Below are 24052 nucleotides of genomic sequence, written 5' to 3'. Positions count from 1 at the left end.
GTTTGGTGCTGAACATTTCCCTATATATATATAGGGAAATGTTCAACACCCTACGCTTTACCCTACACCCTACATGGGTTAGAAGTTTTGGAATGGGCTGACTTTTTGTGAGGATGATCTCTACGGTTAGAAGATCCTCCTCACCAGAAATCAGCCCATTCCGAAATTTCTAGTCCCATGTTTACAAGTTGAAAAATCGTGGACCGTCTATTTTTTGTAAACCATTTTGGATGGGGTTAGAAGTTTTGGAATGAGCTGATTTTTGGTGAGGATGATCTCTTCACCATAGAGATCATTCTCACAAAAAATCAGCCTATTCTAAAACTTCTAACTCATGTAGGACAAAACACGCAGGGTAACGCGTAGGGTAAAGTGTAGGGTGCCGAACAAGACCCATATATATATGGGTCCCGTTCCCCACCCTAAGCTTTACCCTACACTTTAACAAATGTGTTTTGTCCTACATGGGTTAGAAGTTTTGAAATGGGTTGATTTTTGGTGATGATGATCTCTACCGTAAGGAGATCATCATCACCAAAAATCAGCCAATTCCAAAATTTCTAACTTCATCAAAAATGGTTTACAAAAAATGGACGGTCCACGATTTTTCAACTTGTAAACATGGGGCTAGAAGTTTTGGAATGGGCTCATTTTTTGTGAGGATGATCTCCTCACCGTAGAGATCATCCTCACCAAAAATCAGCCCATTCCAAAACTTCTAACTCATGTAGGACAAAACACGTTTGTTAAAGTGTAGGGTAAAGCTTAAGGTGTTGAACATTTCCCTATATATATAGAGGGTAGCATTCAATAGCTAACTTTTTGGCAAAACATTTTTCAAAACATGAGTTAGAAGTTTTGGAATCGGCCGATTTTTGGTGAGGATGATCTCTACGGTGAGGAGATCATCCTCACAAAAAAATGAGCCCATTCCAAAACTTCTAACCCATGTTTACAAGTTGAAATATCGTGGACCGTCCATTTTTTGTAAACTATTTTTGATGGGGTTAGAAGTTTTGGAATGGGCTGATTTTTGGTGATGATGATCTCCTTACCATAGAGATCATCCTCACCAAAAATCAGCCCATTCCAAAACTTCTAACTCATGTTTTGAAAAATGTTTTGCTAAAAAGTTTGCGGAAAAGTTAGCCATTGAATGGGACCCCTATATATATATATATGTAAAAACATATGTAAAAACAATGGTTTTTCAAAATATGGGTTAGAGGTTTTGGATTGAGCTGATTTTTTGCGAGGATGGGTCACTATGATGAGAAGATCATCCTCACAAAATATCAGCTCAATCAAAAACTTCTAAATCCATCAAAAGTGATTTACAAATTATTGACAAAAATTGGCAAAAAATCGACGGTCCACATTCTAAATCACTTTTAATGGGATTAGAAGTTTCAGATCTGACTGTTTTTTTTTCCAAATGATCTTCCCATCATAGAGATCATCCTTACAAAAAAATCAGCTCGATCCGAAACTTCTAAGCCATATTTTGTAATTTTGTTAATGTTACATTGTTTTTACATATGTTTTCTCATATGTCCCTTGAACCTGACCCATATATATATAGGGAGGTGTTCAGCGCCATCTCTTTTAACAATCGTTTTAACAAAAGAAGCTCCATCGTTGGATTTAGAGAAATTGGACGGTCGAGATTGAATCAAATAGCATACACGTTTAACTTATGGATTTATGGGCTTTTTACAGTGCCATCCCTCATTTTTGGGCTTATTAGTGCCACGTCCCTGGCACAATTACAACTTGAGAGTGAAAAAGAACAGAAAGTTCTCCTCTCGTTCTCTCTAACAGCTGAAACCCTCACTCTTTCTTTCACTCTCTCCTTCTCTCTCGCTCGAGCGCCATCTCTTTGAAACCCTCGAACCTCTCTCTCTCTCTCCGCTAAAACCCTTGAGCCTCACTCTCTCTCTCTCGTTGAAACCCTCGAGCACGAACGACTGCTATATACCTACTCTCTCTCTCTCTCTCTCGCTGCAACTCCGTCGACGAAGGAAACGGAGGATATGACAATGGAAAATCCGGCTGTGGTACCGAAGGATATGACAACTGTGGTGATGGCGGTGGTGGTTGGAGTTAAGTTCATAATAGCAGCTGTGATGGTGATTTTGAAGATCGATCAAGTTTTGAAATTATTGGAATTTTCTTGAGTGGTTGGAGATCTAAGGTTTCTGCAGATCCATAGTTTCCTTTCAAGGTTTTAATGGAGGAAGTTGTTGGACTTAGTGCTTGTGTCCTTGGTGACATGACATCTCGATTTCGTCTTCTCTACTCTTGTTGTTGGAGCAATTTTGAATTTTGTCCTAATGTATCTCTTGGCTCCTACCTCCTCAATTTCAATTTCATCCCCAAAACTCCCTTCGATCTTCTCTAGTTGTGCTAAAAACCACATGTTTGAAAAATGATCCTGTGCTGTAATCGATCGGTTTGGGACTTTTGTGTATAAAGGAATTTTGTTTTCTATTGTTGGATTTGCAGCTGGACTAGTTGGGATTTCGATTTCGAATGAATTGATTAAGATGAGGAAGAAGATGGACCTATTGATCGGGTTTTAATTGAAGCAGGGAGGTAGCACTAATTAATTCTATTTCAAGGGATGGCGCTGTAAATAAGCGCATTATTTGTAACTTAAACCGTTCGGTTGAACTTTAAATCTCGTCCATTCAATTACCTTATATCCAATGGCCGAAAGTGTTTGTTAAAACGTAGGGTAAACGTTAGGGCGCTGAACAGGACCCATATATATATATATAGAGAGAGAGAGAGAGCTTCTATTTCCACACCAACTTTTGCTAATCCTTTGGCCATTTGCATATGAATTGGGGTGGTATTAGCATTTGTTGGTGTTGCAATAGAATTTCTCATATGATGATCATGTGCTAGCTTTGGACTTGGCTGATTTTTTGTGAGGATGATCTCTATGATGAGGAGATCACCCTCACAAAAAATCAGCTCAATCTGAAACTTCTAACTCCACAAAATTGGTTTACAAATTAACAAAAAAAATCGATGGCCCACAATTCTCAACTACTTTTAATGGGGTTAGAAGTTTTAGATTGAATTATATGTATTTGTGTGTGTGTGTGAGAGAGAGAGAGAGATAATTTGAGCCTAAAAAAGAATTTACATGCGTGGTATCAAAATCCATGAAGCATATCATGCAGAGAGAGAGAGAGAGAGAGATGTTACCCTTTCATCTCTTTGGGATCTGCAAGTTAAAAAAAAAAAAAAATCAAACTGTCGGTTAGTTCTTTTCTGAGCCAAAGATAAACTTAAATTGATGGATAAAAAAGAAACAAGCAGCAATAATTAGTAACAAACCCACCCTCCCCTTAATTTTCAGGTTGACCAAAGTAGCGAAGGAAGACATCCTCAACCCTAAACAGATTCACACAAAAAACATTAAAAATCCAACTCAAGAAATTTAAACAAAGATAGTATCCTCTGTAGAAGCACATGATAGCAATAAAGTAAAATGTTCTAAGCAGTTAGATCATCCTCAAGAATTATGGATTTGAATCTCCCGGCCCAACCATTCTAGATATTGAGAATATATATATATATATATAGATAGGGAAATGTTCAGCACCCTACGTTTTATCATACATGTTTTGTCTTACACGGGTTATAAGTTTTGGTGAGGAAGATCTTTATGCTGAGGAGATCATCTTCACCTAAAATTAGCCCATTTCAAAACTTCTAACCCCATGTTTACAAGTTGAATAATCCTAGACCATCCATTTTTTGTAAACAAGTTTTTATCGGGTTAATGTACTGATTTTTGGTGAAGATGATCTCCTTACCATAGAGATCGTGCTCACAAAAAACAGTCCATTCTAAAATTTTTAACCCATGTAGGACAAAACACGTATGACAAAATGTAGGGTGCATGCCGAACACACACACACACACACACACACAACACACACACACACACACATATATATATGTGTGTGTGTGGTGTTCAGAGGCCCGAAAGAGAGCCAAACATTTTTTCAATGCATGGGTTAGGAGTTTTGGAACGAACTGATTTTTTTGTGAGGAAAATCTCTATGATGAGGAGATCATTATCACCAAAAATCAGCCTATTCTGAAATTACTAACCCCATCAAAAGTGATTTTACAAAAAATGAACGGTCCATGGTTCTTTAACTTGTAAACTAAGGTTAAAAGTTTCGGAATGAACTATTTTTGGTGAGGGTGATCTCTTCACCATAGAGATCATCCTCTCAAAAAATTGGCATATTCCAAAACTTGTAACCCCTATTAAAAATGTTTGGCACAATGTTTGACTCTCTTTAAGATCTCCGAACACTTCCCTGATCTCTTCACCATAGAGATCATCCTCTAAAAAAATTAGCCTATTCCAAAATTTGTACCCTTATTAAAAATGTTTGGCACAATATTTGGCTCTCTTTAAGATCTCCGAACACTTCCCCATATATATATATGGGTCCCGTTCGGCACCCTACACTTTACCCTACATGTTTTGTCCTACATGGGTTAGAAGTTTTGGAATAGACTGATTTTTGGTGAGGGTGATCTCTATGGTGAGGAGATCATCCTCACCAAAAATCAGTTCATTCCAAAACTTATAACCCCATCAAAAATTGTTTACAAAAAATGGACGATCCACGACTTTTCAACTTGTAAACATGGGGTTAAAAATTTCGGACTGGGCTGATTTTTGGTGAGGAGGATCTTCTAACCATATAGATCATCCTCATCAAAAATCAGCTTATTCCAAAACTTCAAACCCATTTAGGACAAAACACATAGGGTAAAGTGTAGGGTGCCGAACATTTCCCATATATATATATATATATATATATATATATATAATATATATATATATATATATATATATATAATATATATATATATATATATATATAAACCCTTTAAATGCAAGATCCAATGGTTGAGATTTATCCTCAGGATAAGTATCTCCGAGATTTGTGTTATCAAGATACTCATAAATCTCAACCATTGGATTTTGTGTTTAAAGGGTTGGGGTCAAGTGTTTTTTCCATGAGTAATTCTTAGGAGTCAGCGGATCCCAACCCTAATAATGATTGATAGTGTAGCATTTGCAATCAATGTCAGGGAGCCAAAAATTTTCCTCTCTGACTTAAAAGTTTCGGATTTGACTGATTTTTTGTGAGGATGATCTCTATGGTGAGGAGATCATCCTCGCCAAAAATCAGTCTAATCCAAAACCTTCAAATAATTTAGGACAAATTTTGTCTCCCAACCTTGTTTTCTAACGTTGTCCCCGAATGGGACCCATATATATACTCTTTCTAAATCAAAAGGGTTTGCATGAGAGAGAGAGGACCTTCCTTTGGTAGCAAACGTGGTCAAGCGTGAAGTGGGTGAGAAGGTGATAACCCCAACATCATTGCCATACAGAACTGATGACTCCTTAGCTTTTTTGATAAGTCCATTCCTCATCTTCGTATAGTTTATTTGAGGAGACTGTTCGTCATCAATTTTCTCGATGTTTGTATTACCCCTACCCATTATCAGAGAGAGAGAGAGAGAGAGAGAGAGAGAGAGAGGCTTTGTCGTTTGAGCTCTTGAAGGAGAAGCTTTGTTGTTTGAGTTCTTGAAGAAAATGTAGGGTATTTGTAAGAGGAAGAAGATGGAGTGGAGGACAAAGAATTCAATGCACTTAAGATCCATGGGTGCTGGCAATAGCAATCTACGAAAGTTTCTTTGAGAGTATTTAAGACTATTTAGATATACCCCTTAACGTTTGGGTGAATATTTGAGATGCGCCCTCCCTGAGTTTTCAAACTGATGAAATGACCCCTTAACCTTGGTCTTCTATTATGGACTAATATTAAATGACCTAGATGCCCTCATCTTTGACCCCTAGCCCATAAAACCCTTTATTTTTTTCCAAAATCCGTCATCTTCAAGCTATTTAACATCTATGATAAATTTCTTTAATTTATTCCACATGATCTCCTATCTATCATTTTCTACCTCGCCATTTATACTTTGTAAAAAACACTTATTTTTTTCTATCCTAAATTCCATCGTTTTCATTTCCCCAAAAATCATATCTTGCCTTGAAGTTTTAAGGTTGAAAGTAAATGTAATATGATTATTTTTATAAAGATGTCTCGTCTTGAAGGTAAAAATTTAACTGTTAAAGGTGACTAATTTTAAACATGAATATGAAGAAGAAAATGAAGGATTTTTGTTACAGGTTGAAGGCAAGGTTATTCAAGTCACTTTCTCTTAGTCTATCATAGAAGACTGACGAGATATATCTTCAATTAGAAAACATACGGATATCTCAAAGATTATCCAAAACGCGGAGGGGGATATCTGAATCACCCCTTATTTTCCTCTTGAATACCAAGTAAGGTAATAAATCTAAACAAAAGATTTCCTATTAATTAAAAAAATCCTAAGGTAAAGTGATCGACCAATAGCCTACATATTGCCACGTGTATTGAAATGAAAAGAGTGATTGGTTAAGTGGAGAGAACAATATTCTTTTTACCGTATCTTGTAGAGAGAACTTTCCTTTTTTTTTTTTAACCTAACTACTCAAGATTCTTAGGGTACTTGGTTAGGTGAGAGAACATTCCGTTTTTTATTTTTGTAACCTAAGTATCTAGGTCTATAATCTTCGGACATGTAGTCCTCTCCCCAAACATGCACCAAGTAATTTTCGGAATAAATCCTTGAGGCTGGTCCCTATGGGACAATTCGAACTCTAGACCTCTGCTACTTGAAGCAATTTTCTTAGCCATCCTATCACCCTTTCAGGGTTGTGTGGAGAGAAAACTTATGAGTAATTAAGTGTTTAGATTTTACCTTGATCTCTATACACGTGACATTATACCACAGGATCATAAGCTTAGCATAGATTTTTGTTCACAATAAATCCTGGTTGGACAACTGTTGAAATGTTAGCAAATCTATACTAGTATAATTAGTGAAGGAGGAAAAAAGGGTTACCAACACCAATATTTTAATTAAGTTCCAAAAGTACCTTGACAACTCCCATAGCCATTTTATTTAATTTTTTAAAATCACAAAAATATCATCTTAATCTTCAATATTATAACCAGGGTTGATGAACTTGAAATTTCTTTAATTAATATTTTAAATTACAAAATACCCTTAAAAATAATAAATAATAAACTACAAACTAAATCAGATTTTATCACATAAAATCAAACTTTTGTAATACATCTAGTTTGCACACTCACTTATTAGTAATGAAGTAATAAGAAATCTCTTAGGATATGTTTGATTGCATATGGAGTGGATGAGTATTCCATTTTCTATATATAATATCATACTTTCATGTGTTCGATTGGTTCTTTTCTATGGAAAATGATTTCAACCTAATCTAAAAATCCAGTCAAGATTCCTAACACTGTCAAGAAAAGGTGGGAAGACTCAACATATTTCCAACGAGCTAAAGAAAATTATTTTTAATACATTAGGGAGGGCTCGAATGCCCAAATATATAAAAGGGAAATCGTGTGTATCCCAAATTGATAGAGATTTTTTTGCTTGTTATTAGATGTCTAGTATTTTTATTGGGCTTGAACTTCAAGAGGCAAGGTAGTATCAAAAGGGATCTTGGAGTGAGAGGGAAAGGTCCCAAGTTAGGTTACTCGATTGGGCCCATACCTGATTTGAGGCTAAACATATAGCACTTTTGTTGTCATAAAGTTCTATTGGCATTGAGCAGAGAAAAATATCCAAATCTTGAAGGAGATATGTTATCCAAGTCATTTCCGTTGTGGTAGTAGCAAGAGATCAATATTCAGCTTCCACACTTGAACGGGAGACAATAGGTTGTTTCTTCACGCTCCATGATACAAGATTACAACCCAAAAAGATAGCATAACCAGTGGTGGATCATTATATATCCGGGCAACCAGCCTAATCCGAATCTGAATAACCAAGAATGCAAATTGGACTAATAGTATAAAAGCGTAATCCAAAATGAAGGGTACCTTTAACATATCTTAAAATTTGTTTGAGTGCTTGAAAATGCTCATTAGTGGGCTGGTGCATATGTTGGCAAACAGAGTTGACACAATGAGCAAGATCAGTATGCGTCAAAGTCAAATACTATAGTACAACAAGGAAGAGATAGAGGTTGGGATCATGAAAGAAGGTCCCTTATTTAGTTAACTTATGACTAACAACCATTGGAGTAAGAAGAGGTTTAGATTCAAGTAAATTAGCCATTTTGAATAAATCAGTGGCATACTTTTTTTGAGTGAGTAGACGGAAGAATCTCTAGTTGCTTCAGTACCCAAAAAATAATGAAGTTTTCTTAAATCTTTCATTGCAAAGGTCACGTAGGCGATTAATGAATGCATCAAGAAGGGTGGAACTATTGCCGGTGAGCACTATATCATCAACATAGACTAGTAACAAGATGATATCATGTTTGTGGAGATAAACAAAAGGAGAGTAGTCTGCCTTACTACATGTGAAGCCAACATGAAGAAGGAATGTGCTAAATCTCTCAAACCAGGCCTATGGAGTTTGTTTGAGACCATAAATGACCTTAGTAAGCCAACAAACATAAGAAGGGTGGAGAGGATCAATGTAACCTGATGGTTAGTCCATGTGTATACTTTTTATTGAAGAAGGCCATGGAGAAACACATTGTTAAAATCCAATAGGCGAATATCCCACTTTGATTATAAAACAAAGGATAAAACAACTTGAATTGTGGCTGATTTAACTAACTAGACTGAAAGTTTCTTCGAAGTTAAGACCAAGAAGTTGATTGTACCCTTTAGCCACAAGGTGAGCTTTGTATTGTTCAATAGATCCATCTAGAAGTAACTCGGTTTTGTAGACCAATTTGCAACCAACAATATTCATATTGGATTTCCTTGGAACAAGAGTCCATGTTTTATTTTGATGGAGAACATGTATTTCTTCGTTCATTGCGGCAACCCGAGGAGATTTTAGTGTTGATTTGTATATGTGAGGTTCTTGTGATGAAGAAGATCGAAAAAGAATGTAGATTCTTGATTTGTAAGAAAAGATCTCTTTTCAGTAGGATGTCAAGTAGTAACAAATGCTTTCATTTTGGAGATGCCAACATTTAATCTTGTTGTCATACGATGGCGATTTGTAGAAAGCATCGTAGTAGGGGACTGAATTGAAATATCATTGACAATTGTACCCTCAATGCCACGTGGAGATGATGGAGATGCATCTTGGGGTGTTAAAGGAACTTGTGTTGTCTCACTTGATGATGTAGATGATGATGAAATGATATCAATAGGCACGACTGGTGGTGGTGGCATAGAAAGGCCAACAATATTGTCTTCATAAGAACATGGTACATTATGCTTCTTTTGTACTTGTTCTTGTGTAGATGGAGGTTGCACACCCAAAAATTTGCTTTCATCCGTGTCAAAGTAGGTAACCAAATTTGAAAGTGTGGTAGACATACTAGAAGAGATTAAAGTTTTGAAAGGAAAAATATTTTCGTCAAACACATGTCTAGAGATATAGATATGTTTAGTTACACGATCTAAGTAATAGAAGCCTTTATGAATTGATCAACTATATCCAAGAAAAACACATGAAACACTTTTTGGAGAGAGTTTATGTGAAGCATAAGTTTTCAAATAAGGAAAACACAAACATAAAAAAACTCAAAACATGTGATAGGAAGGATTCTTACAATATAGAACATAGTAAGAAGAATTATTGTTGAGAATCGGTGTTAGTAAGCGGTTGATGATATAAACGGCAATAAAAAAAACATCTACCCAAAAAAAAGATGGAACTTAACTATGAAACATCATAGATAAGCCCGATTATGTGACATGATGATGTTTTTGTTAGGCACAACCATTTTGAGATGGTATGTGAGGACATGAAATTCGTTTACTAATCTCATGTTGGGAAAGATAGTTAAGAAAATGACTATCATTAAATTCACCACCCCCGTTTCATTGAAAAGCTTTTAACGAATGTAAAAATTGATGAATATATCATAAAATTCAGATTTATGCTTTAATGGATAGAACCAATGTACCTTATTAGTGTCATCAATGGGGCGTCCCATGGCAGCTTGGTGGTAATATCGTTGTTCTTTCCATCGGAGTTAATATTAATCTTACTTTTACCTTACTTGTGAGGCAAGTAGAGGATCGAATCCAAGAGAAAGGTGGAGTAGAATTAAGCTAAGAGGATAATATTTGTTTCAACCAAATGTAAACTATTTTTTATTTCTTTTCATGGATTTTTGAACTTATCAAGAAAATTTAAAGTTGCTGAAAAATGAACCAAAGTAAATGAAGTTAAAAGCAAGTAAACTTATTAAATTAAAGCACCATTGGAGGTGGATCTACCTGGAACCTATTAATAAACAACTCCTAGTCTCTAGTCTTTTTATAACTCAATCGTAAGGACTTGATGTTAGCTCTTTAGATCGAAAAATTTAGCAAATGAAAGCAAATGAGAGAACATAACAAAGTAGAATTCCTTGAACTTCTTACTACCAACTATTTATTTTAAGCATATTTTATCTTGATTTAATCTAAGCATAAAGTATTTATATTAAGAATAAAAGGTGTAAGAAATCTTAAAGAGAACTCATGAGCATTTTAGATAAAAAAAAAGACATAAAACTATAAATAACACAAGAACTTGCTCTACGTTTTTCCACTCTCTAGTAGAGGGGAGCTTAGCCTAATGTCATCGCAAGAGAGGAAAGATAAGAGATGAAAGAACTTTTCTTCATTTCATGGACAAACTTCCAAATTCTTTTTCTTCTTCTATTTCTTACAAGACTATTTAGCCAAAAAGAAAATAATTAGAAAATAAAAATACAAAGATATAAGAGAAAATGCTAAGAGCCTTAAATTAAAAGAGTCTTGGATAAAAGAACCAAGAGAGAGGGTTTTTCTAAAGATTGAAACTCTATTTATAGAGAAAAATGTGTGTAAAAGAGTTCAAAAGTAACCTTCACTTTTCTTTACACAAAAAGATAAAAGAGGAGAACATGAGTTAAGGATTATGACATTCCAAAGTGTCAAATGCTTTTGCCTTAAGATTTTGATTCTAAAATGTTGATTTTCTACACAAGAAACACACGTAATTAGATTTAACCAGTAAATGAATTTATTTATGTATAATTAAGCCGAATTAACATGTAACATGATGTTTCGTGGCTTATCATGATTATTACCCTAATACAGAGAAATAGGGACAAAAATCAAGATAAATGTTCGGGAGACGTGCATATAATTTAGTGTTTCGAGACACTCATCATAGCCAATTTTTCACAAGCGGACTTGAATTTTCGAGCATAGTCAGATACATTTTGGGACCCCTTCTTCAACAATTGGAGTTCATCCTTTAATTGAATTTCCTAAGACTTTGATATGTGATAGAATATCTCTTCTAAAGAGTTCCACTCATAGGTGGAACGAGTGAGATTCAGAACCTCACGCATTGCCTCCTCCGATAATGATGCGTAAATCAAACTAAGTATAAGTTGATCGGTTTGCAGTCATGACTTGTAGGCTGGATTTTCACGTCGTTGATTTGCGACATCAACAATTGTAGGAATTGGAGGAGCAATGTTACCACCAATATAACCCATGAGATTTTGACTCATGAGTAAGGGAATAAACTGGTTTTGCCAAAGAAGATAATTGTTGGCGCCAAGTTTCACTAACACCTTATGAACCATGGTGTTAAATGACAATGGTGTTGTCAATGTGGAGGATGATTCAGAGATGATTTCTAAATTCATGATAATAACATTTTAGTCCCTAATGACTCTGATACCATAAAAAGGTATTAAAACTTTTAATACAACAAGTAAACACGGATTTTAAAAGAGAAGTCTTGGATGTTTGTCAACTTAAGACTATTCAAAGAATATCTCATATATTTATAAAGTTGCTAACATAGAAATTATTGCAACTAACATGTCTATATGTAGACATGTGTCGAGGAAAATAATCATATTGTCTAAACAATGACAAGTGGCACAACCACCTTATTTAAACAATGACAAGTGACATAACTACTAAGTTACATGGAAATAACAACTTTGGGTTGGGCTAGATATCTATGGACTTGGGCTTTTCTTATTTCTCCTTTAAAACATTCACACCATTTGAATTTAAAGATTCATTAACTACTTGTTTTCATAACTCTTGATAGTGGCCATTTTTTTTTGGATTTTCTTTTTTAAAATCTGATCTATTCTCTGAAAAGTAGAGCATTGAAGTGTTATTGATTGTCTAAGTGATCCAATCTTCATTGTGGCAAAAGATTATAGGACACTACAGGAAATAGTACCATAGAGGATCCGCTCCCAAATACAGGCAAGCCCACCATCGCTCCACTACCTTGATATTTTATATGCCAAATGACCTAAACACCCTCATCTTCAACCTCCTTATTTTTCTTTCCAAAACCACTCATCATCTTCATGTTCATTTTCTTTATATTTTTTTTAATCTATTCGGAAGTCCTATTTGATTTTTCTTCCCAAAATGTCATTTTTCCATTCATTTTTTCCTTCCTCAAAATTAATCCTGTAAAATGCTCGATAATTATCTTCAACATGGCATTTTGATAGAGAAATCTAGTTTTCTTTTTTTTTTTTTACGAAGGATTAATGCTAGGTTTAAAATGGTGAATTTGAAGTAAGGTTGAATAGATTTTAAAAATAAAAGATAGACAAACATGATGGAGTATCAGTTTTGGAAAGAATAGAGATTAAAAAGGAGAGTATTTAGTCATTTTTCATAGAGAATACCAATGGCATGACCTCACAAGTATTGAAATTCAAGTGATATCCAAGTATTTAAACTGCTCAAAAAATTTATCTTCTCTGACCAATCACTCTTGCTTTTTCAATGCATGCAGCATCATGCCATTTGTTCATCAGCTAATTAGCACATAAATTTTGTAACAACAAATCTTTGTTTTCATATAACTCCTGTTATTGGAAGCCTTTTGCATCAAACTCGTTCCCAGGAGGTAACGTAGTGAAGGAAAATAGTATTTGCTTTCTGGTCCGTAGGTGAGGGGCATAAAAAAGATGTCCTTTTAATTTGGCTTTTTAGATGGTAATATATTATGCATCCCACCTCTTGCATGTGATATATATATATATATATATATATATATACGGGGCGGTTCAAGGGACATATGTAAAAATAATGATTTTTCAAAATATGGGTTAGAGGTTTTAGATTGAGCTGATTTTTTGCGAGGATGGTCACTATGATGAGAAGATCACCCTGACAAAAAATCAGTTCAATCTAAAACTTCTAAATCCATCAAAAGTGATTTACAAATTATTGGCAAAAATTGATAAAAAATCGACGGTCCACATTCTAAATCACTTTTAATGGGGTTAGAAGTTTAAGATTGGACTGATTTTTTTTTTATCGAATGATCTTCCCATCATAGAGATCATCCACACAAAAATTCAGCTCAATCCGAAACCTCTAGCCCATATTTTGAAAATTTATTAATGTTACATTGTTTTTACATATGTTTTGTCATATGTCCCTTGATCCTAACCATATATGATCGGTTGTAAAGCTTGCAATAGAGATGCAGAGATTAAGATTAAGAAATGGACTTTGGGTAAGTCGAATTCGTTCCACAGGGACAACGAAGATTCAAATATTCATTCGATTAGAAACCAAAACAAAGCTTTGAAACAGATTGATTTAAAAACAAAACTGATTTGTTGCACAAATAAGATGGAAATAAACTTGCAATTCTATTTAAAACAGAAACTAGATGTTGAAGATAAAAGAAAGGGAGATTAGAGAGTTCAATGTAGTCTTCACAAACTACCCATAATGTAGATCAATTCCAAGAATAACTCAATCCATGTAGCAAGTCATTGCTCATGGATCGGAAGGTGGAGCGGTTTAATTATTAAAGGTAACCAAGAGACATTCATGAAAATTCATATTTAATTGAGATTGCCTAGCTTATATTCAGATTCTTCACAAAGCATAGCCGTTCTTGAGCTTATCTAAGTAATGGCTATCAAAGTTTGAATCAAAAATATAAGTAGATCATCTAATCAAAGTAGAATTTCTAGAATAGTAAACATGTAAGCAAAATAAGGAATTAAAACTACATTAGAGGGATAAACTTGCTTCGGCATCATTGATCTCTCTAAAGAGGATCTAGCCGATCATCGCAAGGATCATATTGCAACAATACTAAAAAGCAAGAGAAGATGGGAGAAGAAGATGAAGATGCAACTTGATTCCTTCTTGAATGGATCTCTCAAAAGAGTTACAATAGAGCCAATGGCTTACTCTTGATGTTCTCACTACTCTCAAGATCTCACCAAAAGGAAAAATTACAGAAAATTAAAAGAAGAAAAAAATTAAAACTTATGGAACAAGAGAAGAAGAGAAGAGCCCCCAATTTATAACATTTGTATTCGGGTAATCGGGTCAACTTTTCGGATGATTTGCTTCGAACTACCCAATCAGTTACAACCACCGAAGCTTCTAGAAGTTTCTGTAAAAATCTCGAAGACAAATTCCTCGAGATGACCGCGGCGCGGTCATGCCTAGCCGCGGCGCGGTGACGTGGCGCCCAAATCGACCGAGATTTTTCTGGAAACTTCCCTTCGACTCGTGTATTGTAACCGTAATTGTTTCGCGATTTGTTGGCTTCCACGTGCGCTACAATTAACACTAATATATCATTAGCTTTATTAATTTGGATAAATAGAATAATTTTGCAATTATTTAAAGGAATTAACATTTATGCAATGGTAATCTTAATGCAATTACGGTCCCAAAATCGAATAATTGGGACCTTATCAATATATATATAGAATAATTTACCAAAATGGTATGGTCTTTAAAATTAATTATCAAAATAGTAAACTGTAGTAATTAATTATGAAAACGGTAATTTTATCGTTTTTGGAATTAATATTTTTTACCAAAACAGTAAAAACAGTAAAATGTAATTTTTTTTTACCGAAAATATCATTTTTTATTTTACATATATATTTACCATTTTAACCTTAGAAATAAATTAAAATCCAACTAAATCTTTCTTTTCTTTTTAATCTTCCCAACACTAAATAGAAATATGAAAGAGGAGAGGATTTTTTCATAATTTTAGTCAAAAAATAAAAAAGAGTATTTTTGGTAAAAAAAAATTACATTTTACTGTTTTTACCGTTTTGATAAAAAATATTAATTCCGAAAATGGTAAAATTATCGTTTTTGGAATTAATTGCTACAGTTTACCGTTTTGGTAAATAGTCGAAATGTGGTGCATGTTTTGCTAAATTTGCCTATATATATATATATATATATTATATATATATATATATATAATTCCAAGTTCTTAGTACTAGATAAATCAATTGAGATCAATGGGAGCAAGTTTGGCTTTTAAGATGGTGGTATGTAATGTATAACCCCACCTTTTGCGTATGGTCTAATTCAAAGTTCTCCGTTCTAGATTCATCAGTTGAATTCAATGGGACCAGGACATGTGATTGGATATGGAGTAGCTTGGCCTCAGCTTAACTCCATCATATATTTCCTTTTTTTAATTTCTTGGATCAAGAAAATAAAGTCACTAAGTAATATCTGGTCTCTTGATATATGGATTTTCATATAATGAGATTATATATCTTTATGACATTATTCTCAAGTAGAAGGGCTTGCATTATCAATCGACCACTAAGTCGTCCCAATTACATTGCTGTGCATTTAGAATTGTGAAAAAATAAATGGAAAGGTAGGGGTGATTAAGACATGCCTCTCCATGTTCTGATGAATATTTGAGATATCCAGCGTTTTCAAACTGATGACATACCCACCCTGACCTAAGTCTTCTCTGATAGACTAATAGAAAATAACCTAAATGCTGTCACCTTCAGCCCCAAGTCAAAAGTTTTTGATTTTTCTCCCCAAAAATCTATCGTCTTGAACCTCTATCGAAAAGAGAAAAAAAATATTAATGCTTTTCTTCAACCTTCAAACCTAAGGAATAAGGTAGGAATTGTGTTGGGATGTATTATAGGTTTTCGGAAGGTTTTTCAATAAGAGATTGAGGATGAGGTTGAAGATGATGGATTAAGGTTTAAAATACTTTATTGTAGCGGTTGAAGAGCTTGAAGATGATGACTGTTTTATTTTTGGAAGAATAAATAAGGGTTTTTAGCTAGAGATAGAAAAGGAGGGCATTTAAGTCATTTTCTACTAGTCTCTCGGAAAAAAACAAGGTCAAGGGGTCATATCATAAGTTCGAGAAAATGGGGTATCTCAAATATTAAAATAACGTTGAGGGGCAAGTCTAGATCAACAATTATAATGAACATTTTCGATAAATATGAATGAAGTAGGAGCTAGGAATAGGAAGGAATCACGCAGTTGTAACTGCTTTCACCATTGTGGCGCCATCTTCTCGGTGAAGCCCAAGTGTTAAGTCTATAACAGGACAGATTCCTCTATTTAAGGACGAGTGATTCTATTTCCACATTAACTTTTGCTAAGAGCACTCCAATTCATATCATGAAATCACCAAAGAATTAGCACGTACAGATCTTGGGGTGCTTTTAATAAAAGTTGGCGTGGCAATAGAAGCTCTCTTAATGACTTATAATGGACTTTCCCTATATATCATCTTTTTTGGAACTTCAATTTCTTCTTTCAAGCACTCATGGATTCAATCCCCTTAGAATTCCACACACCAACTCTTTCTGAAGTTTTAGATTTTGGTAGAATCTTCCAACAATGGCCTTCATCAGTTCTCAAGCCAAAGACCCAAGAAGAAATATCTGTTTTGCTTAAGTACATATCTTCATCTCCAAATTACAACAACCTAACAGTTGCAGCAAGAGGTGCTGGTCATTCTTCACATGGCCAAGCACAAGCACTTGATGGTATTATCATAGACATGACTACCATATCAACCTACATTAAAATCGGTCAAATCGATTCGACTAGCGACAGGGATGATCGTTTCTATGTAGATGTTGGTGGAGGAGTTCTTTGGGTTGATCTTTTGGAGGAGACATTGAAATATGGTTTAACTCCAAGATCATGGACTGATTATTTATTTCTAAGTGTGGGTGGGACACTCTCAGTTGGTGGCATTAGTGGGCAGACATTCAAACATGGGCCTCAGATATGTAATGTCCTTGAAATGGATGTGATAACAGGTAACAGTTGGTCTTCTCTTTTGTTTTCTGTCCTATTGTACTTGAATTTTACTCATATAACTTGGTTTTTCCATGCCAAAAAATAAAGAAAAAGAAGAATTCTTTTGATCTTTATTCTGTTGAGTTCAATGGTTGTAGGAAGAGGAGAATTCATCACTTGTTCCAAAGAAAAGAATTCAGAGCTTTTCTATGGGGTTTTAGGTGGACTTGGGCAATTTGGAATTATAGTTAGAGCCAGAATTATTTTAAAGACTGCTCCTAAAATGGTTGGTATCATTGCATAAATGTTATATGTTGTGTGCTTAAGCATAAAATTGGATACTTAAGGGAGAATGTTTAACCCAAAGATTATGAATTTTCTATATGTTTTGCTTGATTTTCTTTTAATTAAACCACTTTGATGATTTCAGGGATCGATTACTATATTGAAAAGAGTGATAAAACTCAAAAACTATTTTTGATTTGTAGGTGAAATGGACTATGGTGTCCTACAGGGACTTTAGTACGTTTAATAGAGATCAGGAGCTTCTGATTTCAATAAATGAGGTGGATTACTTGGAGGGTTATATAAAGCGAAATGATAATGAATCCAAGGATCAAAGTAAAATTTCTCACTTAAGCTTGGACATGGGAAGTAATTCAGGGAGAACGTATGTATATTATAACATTGAAATGGCGATTTATTACAATGAGGGTGAAGACATTGAACAGGTAAAAATTATACATTCAAATTAGTATATATTAAGTATGCTTCATCTTCAACTCTTTCCTTGTTTAGTATAACTAAGTTTATTTCCTTCTAGAAGATATTGGATCGAATACGGTCTCGATTGAGCTTCTCATCGGTTGTGCACAACCTCGATGTCTCCTATTTTGATTTCCTCAACCGAGTAAGAGAGGAAGAGCAGAACCTTCGAAGTAAGGGACTATGGGAAGTGCCTCATCCATGGCTAGACATATTTGTACCAAGGTTTGAAATAGATAAATTCAAAGATTTTCTACTCGAAACTATTTCATCAATCAACACCAAAGGACCAGCACTAATCTATCCAATTCTCAGAAGCAAGTATGTAAACCCTACCTCCACACGCGCCATTAATTATGTTCTTGATGATACTGGACTACTGATATGATCTTTTTTCTTTTTTTCAGATGGAACCCTAAGATGTCAGTTGTATTACCAGGAGATGATAAAGGTGAGGACATCTTTTATGTTATAGCATTGCTTCGGTCAGCGGTTCCATCGTCATGTCTAGAAACGCTTCTCAACCAAAATCAGATAATCAAAGGTGGCAAGGGTGCAAAACAATATATGCCCTATTGCAGAGATAAGAGTGAATGGAAGGCGCATTTTGGTGAAGACTGGGAGAGATATCAAGCTTTGAAATCCAAATATGACCCCTTCAATATATTGAGTCCTGGCCAAAGAATTTTTAAGAGGAGAAGCATCTAAATTTTATTTGATAGAAGATTGGTGTTTATATGATATTTTTTACCAGTAAGGAAGTATTTGAGAGAAATACATTCATGCCAATGGAAACACACAATGCCCTGTAATATTCTTAAAGAAATGATATATATCTTTTAAATTAGTGTTATAAACAACACATGTCAAATTCACCAACAGAAATCCTTGTTGTAGTATTCTCAAAGATTTAAAAGTTTTTTTTTCTTTTATGGGTAGATTTAAAAGTTAATAGCTAGTGCTTTCCCCAAAAATAAAATAAAAATAAAAGTGTGTCTTTTTGGGTGGATTTGTAAATCCCACCCATATAGAATTGAGAGTCGTAATTCACTTGAAAACAGGAGTTGAGAATCTCTTTCGAGTTGCAAATTCATGGAGTAGGGGAAGCAAACAACTTATTGGAATTTTAAGGGAGTTGTTACTCCAACTCTCACCAATTGCCTTTCCAAATAGTAAGGGTACGTTTGATTGCACATAAAAAATAGGATGGAAAATCAATTTTTATGGAAAATGACATTTTTGATGTGTTTGATTGTATTTTTTCTATGAAAATTGATTTTCCATCATAATCAAAAAGTCCACCAAAATATGGATTTCACTTTCCCACCCATATAGGTGGAAAAGTAAAATCAATTCATATTTTCTATCCCCAAAATATCATATTTTTCTTCCCCAATTATATATTATTCTCCTCTACCACCATCATCACCACTATCATAGCTACCATCACACCCTCGTCGTCGTCACCATCGATGTTGCCTTCATCACCATCTTCGGCCACCTTCTCTCTCTCTCTCTCCTTTTTCTTCTTCTTCTTCTTCTCATTCTCCTTTTTCTTCCCTCACCTTCATTGCCGCCACCACTACCACTTTCTCCCCTCTTCTTCCTCACTTATCTCTACCGCCACTACCACCATGTCCTCCCCCCTCCCTCTTATCATTTTTTAAACCTCTTCTTCTCCACCCTAAGTCTCTCCCTCTCCACTCATCTTATTTCTCCTCCTCCTCATCTACTTTTTCTTCTTCTTCTTCTTTTTCTTCTTTGTTTATTTGTCTCAGATAATTTTCCTATAATTTTATCCATGTAAAATCAAACAATGAAATTTGATTTTTAAACCCTAGCTATTTTTCACCATTATTTTTTCATGGATGTCAAATTCCATGGAAAGTCACTTTTCATGCAATCAAACATACCCTAAGACACTTTTATCAATTGAGGACAGATTCATGCATACTTAAATGCATATTTTAAACAATTGGAGTTGCTGTTATTCCATTGTTAAATCAGCTACAAAACAGATATGTTGGTCAAAACCAGAGGAGAATGTTGTGAAGATAAACACAGATGGAGCTCGATCTTTGCAGGGGTTGGGATTTAGATTTATTGGAAGAAATAGCGCTGGGTCAATGATATTCAATTAAAAGCATAAAAAAGAAATCATTCCATTATGAAAATATGATGAAAAGTTGTTGGAAATTGCAGAACAGAGACTTCTTTTTGCGGACTGTTCTTTTGAATTTGTTTGGAGAGAAAAAAATCGGGCAACTGATTTTTTAGCGAAACAGGATACTTTTTCAAATGATTTTTTTCGTTGATGAAAAAATGTATAATGTTCCTCAAGAACTTTTGAGAATTGTTGAGAAAGATTTAACTTGTATTTACACTTGGTAGTAGTGTTTTTAGGGTGGGTTCTTTTAACCACAGTTTATCAATAATTAAAATAAAAAAAAAAACATACCCTAAGGGTTTTTTTATTTGTAATTGAAGAGTGGAGCATTTAAGTCATTTTATGCTAGTCTTTCAAACAAAATTAACCTAGGTAAAGGCGGCATATCCTCAGTTTGGACTTTTTAAGTTGGGAGTTGTAATTTCAACTCCCACCAATTGTCGTTTCCAAACACAACCTAAGAAACTTTTATTTGAGATTGAATAATAGGGCATTTAGGTCATTTTATGTTAGTCTTTCAGAGTTCAAACAAAATTAATGTAGGTCAAGCGGGCATATTCTCAGTTTGATAACAAAGGAAGTATTGAACAAAAAAGTAGGGGGTAATGTCTAAATCATCCTAATTATAATGCTTAAATCAATATATAGCATCTGAATTCCAGCAAATATCCCCATCCACCAAATAATAATTAAAGAAGAATGATGCCAAGTTGTTAAATATTTGGGAAAGTTACTAAACGCACCTTGCTGGAGGGACTTCTTTCAACCCCTCCACCCCCTTAATTTCCTGCAGTAACTTTTTCTTTCTTAATGCCCCGAGACCTCCCCTTTCAATTGGTGCGATGATTCGAATTGTCAAGATTGATAATTTAAATCATTGAGATCAATCTCTGTTCCAAGCGTCAAGAACTTTTTTACAATCATCAAGAATAAAGATTGTAAATTCTCAATCTTGATGTGAATCCTGACACTTGATTTCGTCGTTTTCTGCATGGTCTATTAAGTAGTTTTCCCTAAATATGACCCCAAATGCCAAAAATGGTCATATCACATGACACATTCTTTTTCTTCTTGTGACCCCAACACCATGGCAACTTTCTGCCACCCCTAGTGGACTTTCACACACACTCACACACAAAATAAAACTAAAAATAAAAAAAATCAACCAGAAATGATTATAGCTGTTGTGGGGATGATGTTTGATTTTTATTTTTATCTTTATGATTTTACTTGTCATAATATTAAAATTTTCAGTTGCGTCCTTGAACGTTTGACCTTGACTCAAAGGCGTTTCGATGGAACTTTTGACCTTTGCCTCCAACTCATGGGTGGACGTGATTGGAATATTTGATTGGTTTGCCATAAAAAAAGATGATTAAGTCCAATGGAAAAGAAACCAATCAAACTGATTTCTGGTATGCGAGTAGCTAGGTGTCAATGGAGGCCCTGGAAGGTATGAATTTCAGTTATATGACATGGCCTAGCCCATTGACAGCCCTATCTCTTAGCCCAAAATACTGTGCATGTAAATGCAATGTAGAATATTTGATCATGGGTCAATATAGGCAGATATCAGTGCTCAAGAAAATGGTGGTTAGATATCCTAGGTGGCCGTAGGAAGGTTTTCTCACATTTTAGAACAAACATTGTATCTAACAAATCAAGCCACACAAACCTTGAGGACCATCCAAGGGAAAACATGGCCGTCAAAATATTGTATGCTAAAGAATTCGTAAATGAAAATTCACGATATAATACATATCAGGAAAATAGTAACATGAGAGTGTCAAATGAGCACATACCATTAACATTTTTTTTTTTTTTTCACAGCCCAGGGAGTATCCTCACCTTTGGTGTGAGACTTATCTGTCTAGGGCAGCATGCACCATCCAACACCCTGTCACATGTTACAATATTTAAGTAGCTACATTTCTGTGGAGGGGCGTGTAGAGATTCGAAGACATGGGCCTGGGAAGCAAACCTAGACACTCCTTACCATCTCAGCTAACTTGCGGTGAGTCATACGTGATTTAACAAGATTTGATGGAATTAATCTGGCAGCAAAGATATACATCGTCAAACAATATCGAAAATTTCACCACTTATTCAACGGTCAAATGTTATGTAACCATTGCTTTGTTCTACTTGGTGATTGATGTAGAAGTGCACAAAAAACCCAAACCCCAAAATTAGACAAAAAATGGGTTAGAATCTGACCCAAACCCAATTCAACCTGAACTGAATTGAATCGAAACTAAAAAAATTCAGTCCGATTTCGATTCTACCCCTCAGAAATAGGATTGAATCAAGACTGGACCAAAATTAAACCCGAAACCAAATCGAAAAATTAAAAAAAAATAATAATAATAATAAATATAACAAACCCCCTCGCCCTCCCCTCCTATCTTTATAGTTATATAATTGGCAACAAAGTATTTATCTTATAGTAAATAATTAACAATAAAAAAGAATTCTTTATATATGCAGGGGTGATTTACATTGGGGGCACTTGACCCTTACAGAATTTTCAAAGTCTACAAGTGACTATGAGCTATTACGATAGATAACAGCAACAGATAAAAACATCTGCCACTATTGCCCCCATAATTATTATTTTTTACTCTTCTTTGTCCCCACACAAAAAGAAAAAAAATTACTCTTAGGTTGGCCCCACGTAAGAGAAATATATATTGGCTCCGCTCCTATATATATGTACTATGGTTTGTACAGTTGACAACAAAGTAACTATTTTATTGTAATAAATAGTCATAAAAAAAAAAGTTCTATCTTCATACTTTATACTTTATACACTAGGCAACAAAATAATTATTGTATAGTAATAAATAGTTACCAATCAAGATTTATTTTTTCTCTCTCTATGTTTTATACTTTATATAATAAGCAACAAAAGAATAACTATTTTTCTTTCTATATAACAAAGTGATAAATAGTTATCAAATAGAAAAAAAAAAAATAGTTCTATTGTTATATTTTATACTTCATACATTAATGGACAACAAAATAATTATTTTATAATAATAAAACACAATTGTAGGATTCACTTCTTGCTTCAATTTTGTGAGGGATGAGCATCTAACCATTACTACAATGTTGAGGATAAATGGACTATCAGAGTGGGGTTCACATTAATCATTTTATTGTCTTTCCTCCTTACTCCCCAGAGTATTATTTCTTTCACCTCCCTCCCTTTTTTATAATAATATTCCTCTAATTTTACCATTCATCCTCTTTTACCCTATTTTTCAATAATATTTCTCTAACTTTATTAACTTTATAAAATAGAAATGTATAAAGAAAGACAGATCCTCTATTTTACAATCGGTACGTTAAGGAAGAGCAAGGTTATCTCCCTCAAAGTAACCCTTTGCTATTAAAGGGAGATTTACATGAGAATTGAGAAGGCTGGAAATACAGGGATTCAATGGCTGCATTTGCAAGAGCATCTGTAGTAGCGTTAGCTTGAGGCCAAACATGCTGCAATTTCCGAGTGAAAAGTGGACAAAGCTATTTGAATACAATACATCTAAGGCAGTAATCTCCAAGGGATGTTACCTCCTTTTATACCCTTGACAAGTAGCAATGAGACTAACTCAATGATGATTTTGGTCCCTCTTAGACCAAAGCTCTCTACCGCCATATCTAGAGCATGAACTTCCCCCTCATTATTGGTCAAATCTTGGAAGAACCAACAACCTGCGAAGATAAGAGAACCATTTTCATCTCTTAAGATTGCTCCTCCACCTGCACGCCCTGGATTGCCTTTACATGCTCCGTCTACATTTAGTTTCATCCACCCCTTCATCGGCTTTTCCCAAGTAATTGGAAATAATTTCAGCAGTGCACAAGGCTTCAGTGTAAACCCCAAATCAATCAGATATAAACATTGATCTCT

General features: G+C 34.6%; 1 protein-coding gene across 2 annotated transcripts; it reads left to right on the top strand.

The window, feature by feature from the left end:
* The first annotated feature begins 16689 nt into the window (after positions 1-16689).
* LOC147387322 (cytokinin dehydrogenase 3-like) lies at positions 16690-18857 on the top strand. 2 transcript variants are annotated; one of them, XM_086421252.1, is made up of 5 exons: positions 16690-17227; positions 17366-17493; positions 17696-17938; positions 18031-18293; positions 18380-18857. In XM_086421252.1, the coding sequence occupies exons 1-5, from the start codon at positions 16726-16728 to the stop codon at positions 18678-18680; spliced, it is 1437 nt and encodes a 478-aa protein (XP_086277378.1). In that variant the 5' UTR covers positions 16690-16725; the 3' UTR covers positions 18681-18857. The 2 variants fall into 2 exon arrangements, with proteins under 2 accessions (XP_086277378.1, XP_086277379.1); XM_086421253.1 differs by having other exon boundaries at positions 16691-17227; positions 18034-18293; positions 18380-18856.
* The last annotated feature ends 5195 nt before the right edge of the window (positions 18858-24052 follow it).

The sequence above is a fragment of the Akebia trifoliata genome, chromosome 13, assembly GCF_017979445.1.
Source record: "Akebia trifoliata isolate Shusen 1 chromosome 13, ASM1797944v1, whole genome shotgun sequence".
Classification (NCBI taxonomy): domain Eukaryota; kingdom Viridiplantae; phylum Streptophyta; class Magnoliopsida; order Ranunculales; family Lardizabalaceae; genus Akebia; species Akebia trifoliata.
This window is presented reverse-complemented; position numbering and strand designations above follow the sequence as displayed.